This window comes from Chelonia mydas, chromosome 10 (assembly GCF_015237465.2).
Source record: "Chelonia mydas isolate rCheMyd1 chromosome 10, rCheMyd1.pri.v2, whole genome shotgun sequence".
Taxonomy (NCBI): Eukaryota; Metazoa; Chordata; order Testudines; family Cheloniidae; genus Chelonia; species Chelonia mydas.
The window spans coordinates 76,079,890-76,097,273 of record NC_051250.2 but is presented as its reverse complement, the minus strand read 5'-3'; the positions used below and the strand labels follow the sequence as shown (position 1 = coordinate 76,097,273).

General features: G+C 44.0%; 1 protein-coding gene across 5 annotated transcripts in view; it reads right to left on the bottom strand.

Annotated features, from left to right (window-relative positions):
* Window positions 1-17,384, bottom strand: part of LRRK1 (leucine rich repeat kinase 1) — a 107,540-nt gene that overhangs the window by 56,321 nt on the left and 33,835 nt on the right. For all 5 annotated transcript variants that reach the window (XM_037909997.2, XM_037909998.2, XM_037910001.2 and 2 more), the window contains 6 exons: window positions 16,451-16,630; window positions 15,667-15,815; window positions 3,713-3,939; window positions 3,206-3,333; window positions 2,755-2,918; window positions 1,814-1,951 (listed from right to left, as the gene is read on the bottom strand). In XM_037909997.2, coding sequence (XP_037765925.1) covers window positions 1,814-1,951; window positions 2,755-2,918; window positions 3,206-3,333; window positions 3,713-3,939; window positions 15,667-15,815; window positions 16,451-16,630 — 986 coding nt within the window. The remainder of the gene's footprint in view (window positions 1-1,813; window positions 1,952-2,754; window positions 2,919-3,205; window positions 3,334-3,712; window positions 3,940-15,666; window positions 15,816-16,450; window positions 16,631-17,384) is intronic.

Sequence of the window (17,384 nt, the reverse complement as noted above, 5' to 3'; positions counted from 1 at the left end):
ACCCCTCGCCACCTACATAAACCTAGAGAGGGTGCAAGTGGGTGAGTAGTCTCATTTGCTCCAATGCACCCACATCCAAGATGAAGGTTTATTGTTCTTATTTCCTCCGATTCCCATAGGCACACATGTAATCACATCTCAGTCTAGCTCTGGGTAACTTGGGTGAGTTGGCACTTTTTAATGTTATCTGATTAGGACTAAAGAAACAGAGATGTGAGCTGGAGCTACCTAGGATGCCCAAGTGCCTGCCAAAGTATGCCAGCTTCTAAATCACACAGCCCAGTGGAGAATTTATCCAACTCCACTTAGACATGCTGCCCTGGGAGTTATCACATCATGCACAAATCCAGCCTTCCATACACAAAAACTACAGTGTAGGATGAAATGTGACCGTGGAGCACCATCTAGTGTCCAGCATTTGCTGTGTCAACTGAATCGCTCCCATTTGTATTTTTACTATCTTCAGAGAAAAAAAGTGATGTTAAAGTCAAGTAAAGTAAAAGTGATGTTAAAGTCAATAGCACATAGATTTCATCCTTCCGGAGATGTGCCAGGATAGAGGAAATGATGAGCAGAAATCATTAAAAATATATGTAATGAAAAGGCAACTCACACATGCAGAGGTCACTTGTAGCCTTCTGCAAATAATAATTTAGGAAGAAAGTGATCTTCTCTGTTCCTACTAGCAGGACAAAGCCAGAGGCATCTCTCTAGCACTCTCCTCCTTTCCCCTGTGGGCATTCCACTGGGAACAGGCTAGCTGAGTGGGATTGGGGAGGGAGGTGAAGAATTATTTTCAGTGGCATTGTTCTCCCACTAACTTTATGGGGATTTCAAGTGAAATCAGGGCTGACCAGGATGGCTTCTCTTGAATGTGGTTTCTCTTACACCTTCCTATCAGATGTTTTTCCTGCTATAACTGCTCCCTTGGTGTCCAAGTAAACTGACTTAGACAGACATGGACATATGCTGTCACCACTCAGTTTTCCATGCTGGGTAGAGCTGTGAAAATCTTGGCACTTTCACAAATGTTTTCCTTGATTTCAATCCACTCAAGACTATGCCCCTGTGCTTCACAATCTGAAATGGAAACTCAGATGAAACCGCTGAGTTCTGCCTTGGTTCATGTTGAAACCACAAATTCTGAACAAGTTTGGAGCAAAACCATGAATCTGTCCTATTAGCTGGAAAGAGGCCCTGCATTTGCATGAAAGGTTTGTCAAACACAATGAACCTTTCAATGAACGTGGTCTGCGCTTTGAGTTTGTAACTCACCTTAACCCAGGTTTGTTTCATATGCTACCAGGTTTCAAAGCAAGTATTTCACACAGCACTAATGTGGACCCAATGAACAATAATACTTCCTGCTTATATAGTGCTTTCTGGGACAGATTAACAAACTGGCCTTCCCTTCTGCCCTCATAATGACCTGTGGGTGCAATTAAGTTAGACATTGGACGTCTAATTCTGACTTGCAACTACCAAATGGAGGTTGGTTTAAAAAAATGCAGTCCTAAAGACACAGCTGCAGGCACCAAAATAGCTCTCAAAGGAATCCTAAAGCATGTTACAAACAATACACAAGGATCATTTGGGACATGGCTAAAGTGCACCTTTGGGGAAAATGGGGCAGCTATTTAATATTGCATGGAAGGCCCGCACAACAGCTCTGCACAGGGAGCAAAGGGACATTATCCTACTGAACACACAAAGATCCTCTAATCCCTTGTTCATAATCACATACACGCTGCAGTTGGTGTTCCTGTCCTGAATAGGTTCTGTTGAAAAAGCTCTAGGAGGGTTTTACACTTACTTCAAGTTGGAAAAGTCCTTGTGGAACTTCATTTAGTGAGTTCTCAGAAAAATCCACTTCTCTGAGGTGATGTTTCCAGAAAACAGTCAATGTGTCCGGGAGGGACTCCAATGAATTTCCAGATGCTTTACAACATTTCTGGAAGCATGAAAAACAAAATACTGAGACAATAACAAATTCTAAGACACATACATCTTTCAAGAAACATGCTGATCAATTGTCACGTTTTATACATTAACACGTTTGATTCATGCAGCCTTCCTAGTTTTTTTTTTAAGAGTAACTACTGCACAACAAGGAATTGTACACTTGTAGGTCTAAGATCCCATTCCTGCAAGTCTAATTCCAAGCAACCCCCAATAAACTCTACAAGCGTACACTTAATTGATAGGCAAATCCATTTTTAAGGATATGCATTTTAATTGTTACTTTGAAGACTGTAACTCTTCCTCCACAAATATATATTTAACCAACAAAATACTTTCTTGCACTCATTATTTTTTACCACTAACCATGAAACACTGACATTTATCTCCTCCTGAAATACACAATGACACGTGGGTATTGATGTCTCATAATGTATCCACTGGCTTGATTAAAGTTAATCTGAAGGAAGGCTGTGGGTTTTGTAACATGACCCAGTACATCCTTCGGTCATATGCGCAGGGTCCAAGCTGTTTGCTTTATCCATGGCAGTGGTACCATTGGCCCTACTGGGAATATCCACATGAACAGAGCTGAACCGCAGTGGATCTCCAAAAACCCACCCTGAAAATCCAAAAGTTAAAATCACCCTGGTGTCACCACTGCACTGGGAGACCAGCTTTTCAGCCTAAGAAGCTAGACAGAGTCTTAATGTAGCACATCCCATTTCTTTGCACTGTCCTGTGAGTAGAAAGCTTTCCTCATTCTTTTGCTCCCACCAGAGCAGTTTGACTTACCAAGGGGCAGGCCCAGGGGTCTGGAAACACCTTCAGATTGTTTCTGGAAACATTGAGGATGGTTAGGGATTTGAAGCAGTAAAGGAACAGTGTGGGGAGCTCCACCAATCTGTTGTCAGACACATCAAGTTCTTGCAGTTTCCTTAATCCAATCCAATTAGTTGCTAGAAAATACAAAACACCACAAATTTAGTGAAGGGCTGTCACTTGGGGTCTAATCTTGCATAGTGCTCAGTACTTTGTGGGTGCGAGCCAAAGCCCAGTGATGTCAGCAGAAAGACTATTGACTTCAGTGTGCTTTGGATGAAGATCCCATAGCTGTACTAAGCACCCTCACGACCACCATTGACTTTGGTGGGTTAGGGGTCAAAGGAAGCTTGGGTGCCCCTTGCAAGATCAGGCCTGGGAGTGAAAAGTGTAAGGGTAACACTGATCACTGGAGCTAACATACCACTTTCCTCATCAAATAACTTTTCCAGATAATTTTTGGTGGCAATGAGTTTTTGAAGTTTTGTGAGATGAAGGAATCCAGAAGGGAGGATACAGAGCCTGTTGATGGACACATCCACCTCAAGTAACCTGCAAGTATGGAAAAACATCCAACAAAGCATAAATAAAAGCATGAGCAATGACTAGTGTTGTATAAAGACATCTATTTTATCACATTTTTAGCTCCCCTTGGGCAGAGGTATGACGTGTTCTCACAAGCCATGGCAAAAGCCACACTTTAAAACATGACCATCCTGATAATTAACTTGGAAATAACTGTATTATAAAGTATGGAGCAGAACCGAGTCTTCGTAGTGAAAAGATAAAACCTAGAAGCTCTTCATCTGCCCAAGGGGCATAGGTTCATTTGTTCTCTTCAGGTTTCAGTCTGTCACACATGCACAAGTGATTGATCTGAAGCAGCTCTTTGCACTTGCTATCCTTTGATTTAAGGATACAGCACACACACCTTGTGCATATAATTTCATCGGATGACTGGACGCTGGGCAGTTCGGTCAGCTGGTTGTCAGATAGGTTCAGTTTCCTGAGGTTTATCAGTCCCCACGGAATCACGGATGGGAGGGAGGCCAGGCAGTTGGCAGACAGATCGAGCTCAGTTATCTGACATGAGATATCAATCAGCCAGTCCAGATCCACCCAAGGCAGCTTGAGATTTGACCAACTCACAGACAGTGCCTGTATGCCAAAGAAAGAACAAAAAGCAATTTTAATATGACTCACTTGCCTTATGATAATAAGCCAGGGCCTGTTACAATACTGACAAATCATCAAGTAGCTGTAAGTGCTTCACTTTCCATGCAACTAGCTTCTAGGAACTCAGATGACCCAGCTATGAAATAATGCATTGATGTCAGAGGCCCTGATCCCGAAGCTGCTCCGTGGGTTTCATCCAATGACCCAGTGCCCAGCCTAAGCAGTGGAATCGCTACAGAGCTGGTCCACTGAGGGTGAAGTGGTCTTCCATGAAACCTACCCACTCTTCTCTGTAGGATGCAGGGTAGATCCTCAAACCCTGCCCCATCCTATACTGTGCAGGGAGAGGAGCTCTGTGCCATCCAGGAGGCACTCAGATGCCTCAGTGATGGACACAGCCTGAGAACCTAGATGTGGATACATACTGCAAGTCCTTCTTAAATCCCAGCTTCCCCACCTCTTTCGTGTCTTGAAGCTACACTGGGTCCTTTGCCAGGGGGATCCTTGCACCTCTGGATGTACAGGCTAGATTTCCTCCAAGTGACACTCTTCCAAGGACTAGTTTAGAGGTGTGCGTGTGAAGCAGGTGCAGGATTGCACCCACATCTGAGATGTGGGGTGGAGAGTGCGAAGCACTCAAGGAGTGCTGCCTAAAAGCTTCTGGAAAGGAGTCAGTGCAAGCCCATAGGGTAGATATGCTGCACTTGGGTAAAAAATTTCATGCACCAGTGTGGTCAAACTACGGTAAATTACACTAGTGCAAGTCACACGTACATGAGAGGTCTGTACCACTGCAGCAACATCGGTCTAGCAACACCAGCCAAAACTGCCCAGTCTGGACCGGCCCTCAGAGGGAGTTCCCGTAGGAGATTAGCAGCAGTAGAATAAGATTTATCACTGGTGGGCTGTTTGCTAGAATACATAATATTTTCACATGTATCATTCTTCCCTATCAAACCTTGGAACATCACCAGCTCTGAGCCATTTCAAGGAGTGTTTTACAAAGGCATGTCCAGACCAGGGGAAGAATGAGAGCTGCCCTATTGGAAAGAGTGTTTGTGAACAGGGGAAATTTCCTCGTGAAGTTAGAAATAAATTGGCAAAATAGCACCATTTGGGCAGCAACTCCATGGCTGATACCACAGCGGCCTGTGAGAACAGGACAAAAAGAACACTGCATCCTATTCTTATCAAAGAAAATCTGAAAGTTGTTAAAGGCTAAAACAAAGTGGAAGCCTGAACTAACATGAACACTTGGGAAAACGTGACCACCTAATGATCATCTCTGCATCGAAACAAAGCATGGGCAACACTTCCAAAAGTGCCTCAGTGACTTGGAAGCCTAAATGCCATTAATTTGCTTGGAGACACAGGCTGCAAAGTGCCTAAGTAACATTTGAAAATGAGATTTAGGTGCTTTTGAAAATTTTACCCCAAGAGTGGCTTCAGATGCTACAGCAGGGGTGGGGAACCTATGGCCCATGGGCCGGATTAGGCCCATTGGTAAATTTCACCTGGCCCACAGCGCTGGAGCTGCAAGGGCTGGCTTGCCCTGCCGCAGGGGGGTGGGAGGGGGTGAAGTCCTGAGTCTTGGCACTTCTCCCCCCGGCTGGAGCTGCAAGCACCGGCTTGCCCTGCCTCAGGGGAAAGCCCCAAGCCTCCGTGCCCCCCATGGCGGGTGAGTGGCCCGCGATTAATTTTTTTATGTGCGTCAGTGGCCTGCGACAGAAAAAAGGTTCCCCACCCCTGTGCTATACGATATAATGCTAAACTCTAAAAACTGGGATTAATGGAGTGATTCATGAATGCACCACCAGGAGGCAGCAAGCAACTGATAAGCTGATTTCATTTCCTTTTAAATTCTGAATTTATAGCCCCGTGATTTATTTTTACATTTTATTTTAAATTAAAAGGAAATACAAAGGTGGTTTCCAGGTTGATTGGTACACAGAATTCCAGATAAAGAAGAGCAAGTGGTGAAGATGCAGAGGAAAGTGGAATTATTATGAATAATTGTGCAGTCTAACAAATAACAGTAACAATATATAGGATACATATAGTCCTTTAGACATAAAAACACTTAACAAATATTCACTAACGAAACCTCAGAAACTCCCTGCGAACTAAGAAGGAAATTATTATTATTATCCCCATTATGCATATGGGGAAAATAAGGCACAGAGGGCCATGGACTTGCCCAAGGCCACACACATCACACTGCTGTGTGGCCATGGCATCTGATACAGGCTTCCCCAGTCCACAGTGAGAAATCAAATTACCCAGGGCATCCAGTGCAATGGTGACTACAGAGCACCCTGTGCAAAGTACATTTCAGAGATTTTACAATGACACCAAGTGAATGCAGTTTTATCACAGAGTCTCTTGTGCCTCTCTATTTAATGGTCTGTTCATTAACAAACCCCAGTGGCTACATTTTATATGTCAGCTGTAAACATTTACTCCCAGCTGAAGCTTGTAACAGCCCAAAAGCAAATTTATTTACAGCATTAGACAAAAATCAGTGGGCACACTTTTGAGTTATGGTATAAAGAGGGCATAAAACACAGACAGGTCTGGGCACCCTCCTCCACTGCCATCATTCCAGAATACAACCAGAAGGATGCTGCCAATTAGTGCTGGCACAACAGGGTCACGGGAGTTAATAAAACTTCAGCTAAATTATCCCCCAACATGGGAAAAACTCTTCCATATGAGGAGAGAAAACGTGGACAGATAAGCTAGCAGAATTTCTTTCCGATCATTACCCAGATTGCCCCTTCACCAGGAAGAGGTGGGGGAAAGATTCAAACATGTGGGATTCAAGAAGCCTATCTAAGGCTAGGTCTACACTAGAAGGTTTACCAGCTTAGCTATACCAGCAAAACCTCCTAGTATAGACAAAACTTATACCAGCAAAAAGTGCTTTGGCCGGTATAGCTTATACTGATCTTATGACACTATAAGTGCATCTACCAAAAGGCTATTTGCCAGCATGGAAAATCTGCAAAACAATCAATCAAAAAATCACACCCCTAACCAACATTACTATGCTGGTAAAAGTTTCTAGTGTAGACCTGGCCTCAGACAATGTTAAGAGGGAACTAGATCACAGTCTGTAAGTACCTCCCTGGGGAGAAGATTTCTAATAGTAGAGGGTTCTTTAATTTAGAAGACAAAGGCACAGCGAGATCTGATGGCTGGAAGCTGAAGTTAGATAAATTCAGGCTAGAAATAAGTCTGTTATCCGTGAGGGGAACTTACAATTGGAACAACTTCTGCAGGGGATTCTTCATCACTTGGAGCCTTTAAATCAAGACTGAATGTTTTTCTAAGTGACATGCTCTGGTTCAACCAGAATTTATGGGCTTGATGCAAGAGTGACCTGGGTCTGGTCTAGCCTTAAAAGTTTTGCCAGCTATGTCAGTTAAAGAAGTGATTTTTTTACTGACATAGTCGTGCCAGGGAAAGCTCTAGTATAGACCCAGTTATACTGGCAAAAACAGTCCTTTTGCCAGCACAGCCTGTTTTGTTTGGGGAACTGGTCCAAGCTATACCAGCAAAATGATCTTTCTGCTGGTATAAACTGGGTCTACACTAGGAGGGTTTGCTGATATAACCAGAAAACCTCTTATGTGTAGAAACGGCCTGGGTGAAATTCTACGGCCCATTGTGCAAGAGGTGAGAGTAAATCATAATGGTCTTGCCTGGCCTTAAAAATCTACAAATCTAGGGAACAAGAGGCTGTCCACTGATTGCCTTGCTCCCCACGTCTCTGACACCTGCATCAGGAGGCAAGACTGGGAATAGCGTTTGAGCTGGTATCACGAAGGTGACCACAGTATAAGTGTCTAGGCAGAAAGACAGACAAGTCGTGTGCTGTCTACTCCATCGTTCACCTAGCCCTGAAAAGCATTTCTCACTCCGTGGAGGAGTGCACCAGGGGCAATGACTCAACGGAAATCAGCCATCTTCTTAGCCTGCCTCCTTCCAGCTTGCTGCGCACCTGTGGAGGTGTTTCCACAGCAGGAGGCAGGTAAGTGGCAATGCCACTCCCCCCTTTGGTACGAGAGGAGTCTGATCTGGGTCCCTTCCCCTTATGGGAGCAGAGGGAAGAGTCAGATCCCCTATATAAACAGAAGAATTGAAATATTTCATCAGTTTCTAATTATTATTTCAGTGACAAGGTTTGTTTTCATGTAAACATCTGGAGAGGCTAGGCCTGAGAAGCAGAGCCCAGCAACCGCAAGAAGCAGTCCTCGGCACAGGACCCGGGGGAAGGATTTGGAAACAAGGTGGCCGTGTGCCACCTTTGTTCCTCAGTACCTGTCCCGGGGCCAGCTGGCAGTCACTTGATAGCCTCATTATTACCCTAAAGCTACGTCTACACGACTGCTGGTGTGCCCGTACTGGCGGTATCGCGCACTACGTAGGCGTGGACGCACAGGTCGAAGCAGAGGTGGCCTGGCTGAGAAGCGCTACGTACATACCCACTGGTTTCGGGAGGGTTTGTACTTGGCATGGCTCAGTCAGGCCTCCGCGGCAACCACCCATGCTACCATGGCTACACGGCTATTTATACTCACTAGCTCTCATCAGAGACACAGCTTCAGTTGTGCTCGGCTGGCTACGAGCCCGAGGGACCATTCCAGCAGGCAGGGAGCACTGGAGCCCAGCAGTGTTCCGGCCATGCCTAACACGCCCGCTTTGTTAAGGTTGAGAAGCTCTCCACCAGCTGAGGTAACCCCTGGCTGGGGGAAATCCTCCACCAGCCGGTTAAGATGGCTTTCCCCGTGCTTTGTACTTCTGGAACAATACAGACTGGGGTGGGAGTCCGGACTGTACCTGAAACCTTCCATAAGCAGAACTTCCTCATCTAAGTTGCAAAGAACAAAACAAACAGTGAAGCTATATTTCAAAGGTTATTTCAGTGTTAATAGTCTAAGGTGCCACTAGCATTATCATCCCTATTATTATTTATGTGTATTACCATAGCACCTAGGATACGCAGTCAAAAATGAGGACCCCCCTTGGCTAGGCACACAAGGAAAATGTTTCACACATGAGCTTTATGTCGACAGTCTAGCACTCATTTTGCAGGCAAATATTCTAAGGGTTTCCCCAACCACTCCACTCCAAATTGCTGTGGATGTGTGAAAGACAATTTGAATTCGTGACTTAAACCCACAAAAATACGGAAATCCAGAGTTGCAGCCAAAACCCTGGGCTATTGTTCCATCCAAAATGCTATACTTAGGAATTGCAGCCACATATGGGATCTATGTCAGTGCTCTGACATTCTCGCAGTGTTGGGAATCAAATGCCAGGTGTTAGCCAGCCTGGTTGTTTAGTTTCCACTCTAGGGGAGGAAGGATGGGTTAGTGAAGGTTGTGAACAGGGACCCCAGAGACCTAGATTCTGTCCCTGCTCTACTGCAGACAACTTGTGTGGCTTTGGGCTAGGCTCTATGGCTCATTTCCCTATCTGCAAAATGGGGATAACAGCACTTTGCTTCTTCACAGGGGTGCTGGGAGGAGAAATACATAAGGACAGCTCAAGCAGGGGAGGGGAAGGAGGCAAATGGGGCCCAGCTGGAACCATTCCAGCCCCAGAACCGTAAAGGAGAGTCTTCCACCCTTTGGAGGCACTAGGGCCCATGTGGTAGCCCCCTCTCCTCAGCCACGTGGCTTTTTGGAAAGAAAGGGCAGAGAGAAACCGGACGGAGACTGAAAGGGCACCGCCGCTGCAGAAAGCTGTTCAAGCAGGGGCTGATGGACACTGATGGGGTTGTCAGACTTTTATCTGCAGACCTTACACTGAACATTCTCCCTGCTGCGCTGATTGGCTGTTTGCTCCAGCCCCTCTCTCTCTGTCTCTCCCGTGAGCTAATCCCCTTCTAACACAACGCCACTGAGTGGACTCAAACAACAAAAGCAACAAATCATGGCGCTGACACGACCTTTGCCGCCATCACATTGTTCACGCTGCTTCTGTGTTCTGTCCCCTTCCTCTGCCCTTTGTCCATCTTGTCTCTTTAGATTGTCAAGAACTAGGGGCGGACCGTGTCTACGTTTGTACAGGGCCTAGCACAATGTGGCCCATTCTCAGTCGGATCCTAGGCACTACCATAAGCATAACAAATAATAATAGATAGAACTACCATGCTTCTGTGGGTGCAAGTAAGACCATGTGTCTCAACTGCCTCTCATTCGTGTCTTACCCTTCTATTACTGTGTATCATTTACAAAGAAAATGCAGAGTCATGATCCTGAGGTTATTTAATGCTCTAGAAATCTATCACTGTGGCACTCAGGCTGACTTCCAAAGCCACCTAAGGGATTAAGACCCAAACTGGGCATCCAAATCCCCTAGGCATCTTGAAAATCTTGGCATTAAGCTTTTTGCACTGACTTGTCCTTCTGATTTTGGTTCTTGGACTCACAACGTTCTCATATATGAGCCCTGGAAGCCAGAGGCATGAGTCAAACCTTGCTGTCTGGCTTAAACTTAGTGAGCCAAATGTATCCTTAGTGTAAACACATTAAAGTCAATGGGGTTACAGCAGGGATGAATTTGGCCCTGGATTTTGTGTTTGTATCATAATAAGTTGAAACAAAACTTGGCTGCAATGCCATCAAGAAAGGAGCCTTCTTTCCTAGCTAGCACTTAATGATCTCCCCTAGCTTCGCAGGCAAGCCTGTCTCCGTGAATGTCGAACTCTCAGAACCCCAGGGATTCGAATAAACAAGCGTAGAGTGGCAGTGCATTGGAGCCATACAACTGTTCTGTTACTGGCTCCACAGAGCGCGCCCGATGCTCTCGAGTCCTAATAGACTAACAGTCTCTATACACAGCCTGCCCGTGAATCACTTACTGGTTTCAATACCACCAAAGAAGGCTTCTACAGACTCCTTTCCCCCTACCATGGTAAGCGTTTTTCAATCATCTGACCCCTTCCCAGTCTTGAAAACTAACTGGAACTAGTCAGGAGCAGCCTGCTGCTTCTAAATGGAAGACTTTGGTTACATTATGCATCCACAATCAAAGGAGGTGTAGGATAATTGGCTGGAGTTTTGCTGTTTGTCCTATTCTGTAATTTCCTTTCAATCTTGGCAAGCAGCTGGCTACTTGATTCTGCAGAAGTATAAAAATCCTTTCTAGCTAAATTACTTTCTAAAATTCTTTCCTAGTTAAAATTCTTCTGCTGGGTGTGGTGATGCTGATTTACTACTTACTAATGAGCAAACAGTATCTACCAGAAACCTAGGCTGTCTGATAAGCTCTTGTACCTGCACCAAGATGCTGCATCATCCACTTTCTTTAGCTGGCTTGACTTGGTCTAATAGACTGCCACTCTTGCCATGGAAGGGACAATGTAAGGATTGTAGGCCCAATGCCAGAGTGACGCTGGGGCATAGCCAGTGAAGATTTCTGTATCAGCAATGGAGCAATCAGCATGGTGAAGAAGCCGGGGAAGACTTTCTCTCTCTCTCACACACACACACACCTTGGCAAAAGGGCTCATTAGGAAAGTTGCAACAGTTTATTTTGCTCTTTTCCTATTTGTAATGGAAAAAAATATTCCTGACACTACATGCAGCTGGAAAGTTAGATATATCTGTGTACAGACCACGTTCATCTGAATGTCCGGAATCTGTGGCCTGCTCAACCTACACTTTAACGCAGTGGATATTTTGGTGATTGCAACCTGTTCCTATATAAATGGAGCGTTTCCTCTTTCTATTGTGGCAGTGGCTGGGTGGATTTTTATATTAGGAAAAAAGAGAAACAGGCTTAAGAAAAGTGAGAATTAGCCCTTCATCTTTCTCCTTCTGTAGCGTGACAGAGTGAAAGCAAGTAGTGCTCTATACAGCATTGCGGCTGTCTGAGAGGTACAGTAGCTGTAAACAGGCTGTCCTAATAATAAAATCTTGTATGCATACTAGGTGAAATTCACTGCTGTGCAAAGGGCCAGCACCCCCTTTTGAGCACCTAACTGGATGTTTTCCATCCTCTGAAAGCAAAGATGGAGTAATCTCTTTTCTTTTCTTTTCATTTTTTGTCCTGTCCTGAGACTAAAAATATTACCACCTGGTCTGCCTCACTCAAATGGAGAGAGTTAGTCTCCAGTTCCCATGGGATGTTATGGAGTCTGGTGCCAAATTGCCCATTGCCGATCTTAGTGGTTGCTGTTGTCTAGTCCTTGCTTTAATTAGAGGAAAGAAGAAGATAATGTTTACTTTCCTCCTCCTTCAAGCTGGGCTTTGGGGGCATATTCGTCCAAGCCCGGATTCAGCAAACCATCCCTAGTCAGGAAAGCACTTAAGCACGCAATCAACTTTAAGTGCACACGTAAGCGCTTTCTTAAACTGTGTCGTTCCAGTTATTCAAAGACCTGAACTTCGCAGAGACATCAGGCCAATTTCATGCCTGGCAGGAGTCCTTTGATGTCAACGGATTTACACTAGGTGTGAATTCTGGCCCAGCATATCAAAGCTAATTCAAACAGAAAACCTAAAATATTCAACATACAAAAATAAACAGCAACCATGAGAAACAGGGCCAAGTTTCTGCTCATCGATTCATCATTCCAAACTCTTCTTTTCTTCACTCTTGGTGTAACAACAGCAAAGTATTAAGCCATTTATAATAGAGCCTATGTTAAATATTGTCAGGATGTTCACAAGGAAAACAAATTCCTGTACTGCACTTCAGACCTGTATTCTGCGATGGGAGATCCACTCCGTTGGAAAGCACCTCTTCTGCACAAGCACGAGTATGTTACTTAGTTGTCTCAGCTGCTGTTCAGGCATTCCTGGGCTTAATTAATCTCCTTTTATTCATCTGTCATCAAAAGCTAAGAAATCACCTTAGATTCATCCCCACTTTCTTCCACCTCCACCTATGAGACTTCCTTGGGAGTCTCATATAAAACTACTTTGCTAGCTCCAGACTGCAGTAAAATGCCCTTAACTCTACAGAAACTCACCTGCTGTTCTTGTGACATATGACATCCAGCCTCTTTCTCACATTACATAACGCAACCCCTACATTTACAAGCATCAGCCTCCTGTGAAGCTAGTAGCATATAATCACAGAGCTAAAGTGACAGCTTGGCCAGGAGCCTAAACTTGAGTGTTTTGCACAGGACAATTTATTGCTGCACAGTAAGCTGTGTCCTGTGCAATTCTGCAGTCTGGGAAACCATCACTGTTTTGGTGACAAGTGTTTTGGCGACAAGTGTTTTGGCGTAATCTGTTAAAAGAACAGCTTTACTGGAGATTTTACTCACTTTATGTCATTCCATTTTGATTGCAGACAAGTATAAATTGGGCCAATGTACAGGCTAGTGAAGTTAAAAAAAAGGCCAAGGGTAAATCCTGCATGACTTTACAAGACTTTTAATGGACTGTCAATAATGCATTTATAGTACAATATTTATATGCATAGAACAATTTTTTTTAATATGGTCTGTGTGTGCACATGCAATTTTTAAGTGCATGCACTTCCACAAAGAGTTGTTGGTTTTTTTGCTCACTATCACCTATGCATGCAACTGACAGAATTTGCAAAATAAACGCTATATGTGTACACAAACAGGTGTCCTGTTACCTGTCTGTGCAAGGTTGTAAGCACATAAATGGAGTCCTCCCCAACACTCCACTGATAATTTGGTCCATAGAGATTTTCTATATTTCATAGCTCTTGGGTATTTTAGTGAGGGCTACACAGACTTTGAATGAATATAAATAAAATCATAGCTCGGAGTTTCCAAGGAACTTTCGGGAGCCAGTTTCTGCGATTTGTGTCCCTAACTTCCTTTGAATATCCCAACCCCAGTGATTTATACCTAATATTAAGTTCTAACAGGTGGGTTTGAAAATGTGAAGAAGGATGTACAGTGCAGTTCCTTTCACCAGGCAAGCTAAAAACAAGCCCTGAACTTGCAAGTATCAATCTCATCACCAGGCCATATAAAACTGAGGCAATGTCTACATTACGGAACCTATGCTGGCATAGTTATATCAGCATAGCTCTGTAGTGTAGACACAACCCAAACAGACAGAAGGAATTTTTCTGTCAGTGTAGGAACACCACCTCCCCCAATGACAGTTAGCTATACTGATAGAACCCCTCTTCCGTCAACAAAGCTGCGTCTACACTAGGGGTTTTGCTGACATAGCTGATGTAGCTATGCTGGTATGACTTAAGTGTAGACACGGCGTGAGTAAGGCAGAATTTAGCGTTCCTAATTAAATTAAGAGAGTCGGTAAATCAAAGGGCAACTGGGTAAAACAGAATTGACATGTGTGGATTGAAGTTCCTGTCTTGTACAGCTTTATCTCGAGTAGTCAGAGGGAGCTCTGGCAATCCCATGGAGAAGTGTATAACACTAGAGCCCCTTTATTTATTAGTATTTCATATCTATAAAGCCAGAATTGAGGCTCCATTGTGCTAAGTGCTGGGCAAACAGCAGCACTGACCCTGCAATGGGATTTGTACAAGCAGAGCTTTTTGCCAATGTCATCTCCCTCACCCGATTTTCTATGACCTGATGAAGAACATGACTATTAAAGGCTCAGGGTTAGATATTTACTTTTAGCCTCAGTTATCTAAATATCAAGGGAGAAGGGAAGTGATTTGAGATCATTAAGGTGCTGGAGTACTGAGAAAATGTTCTATTGATCATCTACATACCTATCTATGTAGCTCCGAAAGCAGGTGCTGTGGGACATAACCCAATTTTGGATAAGAGGGAACTGTGGATAACTGAAGTTGAAATAATGAAGAGGATAGTGTAGTCAAACAAGTATGATAAAACAGTGAAATATAATAATACTTTGCATTAACACAGCATCTTTCATCTGAGGATCTCAAAGCAATTATCACAGGTGGGGAAACCGAGGCACAAGGCTGTTAAGTGATCTGCCCGAGGTCGTGCTATAAGTTACTGGCTAAGTCATGAATGCCCCCCGCCCCGACCCCAATCAACCTAAAACTTATTAGCTTCTTATTCAGAGAGGAACAAAATGACTGCACCCCATATACATCCTACCAAAAAACGGCATATAAACGACCTGAGCGTGGAAAAGTAAATATGAACCATTTTATTACAGCAGTGACACCTGACAGCCTTGACTGACACCTGGGCCCTACTGTGCTAGGCACTGTACATGGACATAGTAAGAGGCTGCCCTGATGTTGTTACAATCTATATAGACAAGAGAGACAAAGGGTGAGAGAAAAGAAGCTCTATTGGCCATATTTGATGGATGGGGCACTGAGGCACACAGAAATTAAGTGACTTGCTCATGGTCAGACGGGCAGTCTGTGACACAGCAAGGAATTGAATGCAGGTTTCTTGAGTCCCAACCCAGTGCCCGTACTACAAAACCAACCTTTCCTTTCCCAAACACCATCATAGTTCATGCATAACATTAAAATGACCAAGTGGAAATGACTATATATATATTGTGGCTTGCAAAAGGATATCGTTTAACGGACCCAATTATTTATGGCTTATACTTCATCATTGACTTGTAAGCCACTCTGTAGCAGACATAGTGTCAGGTTGCTCTGTATCTGACAGCAAACCACCTCTTAGATGAGAAGAAAAAATACTCATTGCACAATATGCAAAGATAAGCATCAATTATTAGTATGATGCTTTCTTATATCACCTTCTCAGAAGACAGATAAATGGCTACTTACTGTTTTTGCTGGAGCGCTACCAGGTAGTAAGATTGTTTCTATGAAATATTTCCTCAAAAGGTGCTTGCTAGAATCAGGACTGTCCATCAGGATGTAAGAACAAAAACAAGCCCCGTTCTGAAGTAAAAACACAGCTATATCTTCATTCCCTTGAAAGAAAAGACAGACTATGTGTACTCTTGTTTTCAAAAGGACGAAGCCACAAGGAGCTATGGAACTAACCCTTTAAAAAAAAAACAGCTTGGGTGTGCAAAAAAGGAACTACACTAAATAAGCCTGTTTCCTCTAGCTATGCTCCTTGCTACAGTCAAACCTTCAAAACATTGAACCAAGTTTGGCTGCTGCTGCTTCATTTTTAGCATCTTGTAAAGCTGTATGCGCAGCAGTGTTGTAATATACATGATATTCATTCCAGATCCGATCTAGGTTTCAAAGAGTGTATCTGATTGATATATGTTTGTTTATGAGGTTCTTGCTTTGTTTAAAAAAAAAGAAAAAGAAAAAGAAATTCTAACTAGACAATTGAAACAGAGAATTTATTATAAGAATTACCACTGGAGGAAGTTCTGAGTCTCCCATGGTTTGAGTTTACTCCATTTTGCAGGGCTCTGCCTTAAATTTGACAAAAGGCTCAGGGCCAAATTGACAATGGTGTCAATCCATAATAACTCCAGATAAGTCAATCCACATTGACATCAGCATGAGAGGGAGAGAATTTGTCCCATTCTTTAGAAGACATTATCATCAAAAAAGGGACACAGCTGCAGAATGTGCAATTACATACCTGCCTTTATAGCAGCATACAGTGGTAATCTCTTAAGAATTGGAAATTCATTCTTCCTTACTGCGCAGCTCCCGGGGTCAGCATTGTAGGTGAGGATTAAGAATTTAACTATCGCCAAGTGTCCCTGCTGGCAGGAGATGGCCAGCATCCAATTCAGGAGTCGCTGGAAATTACTGGGACCTATCAGAACGATAAGACATGGGCTTTATTTGCTGCTTTTGATGCGAGATAGTTGATCATTAACAACTTAAAAGGCAGGACGTACAGGAAGGGGCCCCCAAATGGCCAGACCGTCGACTATGCTGTTACCGCATCCTTTAGAGGAATCCTAACCTGACTAGATGCACTCTCTTTTCTTAACTGAGGTGGATGCTAAGTGCTGTCCTTTCTGCTCTTCATTTCCCATCAAGACGAGGGGCGTAGAATCATAGAATATCAGGGTTGGAAGGACCCTCAGGAGGTCATCTAGTCCAACCCCCTGCTCAAAGCAAGACCAATCCCCAACTAAATCATCCCAGCCAGGGCTTGGTCAAGCCTGACCTTAAAAATATCTAAGGAAGGAGATTCCACCACCTCCCTAGGTAACGCATTCCAGTGTTTCACCACCCTCCTAGTGAAAATTTTTTTCCTAATATCCAACCTAAACCTCCCCCACTGCAACTTGAGACCATTACTCCTTGTTCTGTCATCAGCTACCACTGAGAACAGTCCAGATCCATCCTCTTTGGAACCCCCTTTCAGGTAGTTGAAAGCAGCTATCAAATCCCCCCTCATTCTTCTCTTCCGCAGACTAAACAATCCCAGTTCCCTCAGCAGTTCTCACGACATTCACCCAGCAGCGCTGGGGGCCCAGAACAGCATCAGACTCGCCATGGGGATACGTGGCTGCAGAGCAGGCACTCAGGGAGACTCCACACCCATGGCAGCGCTCAGT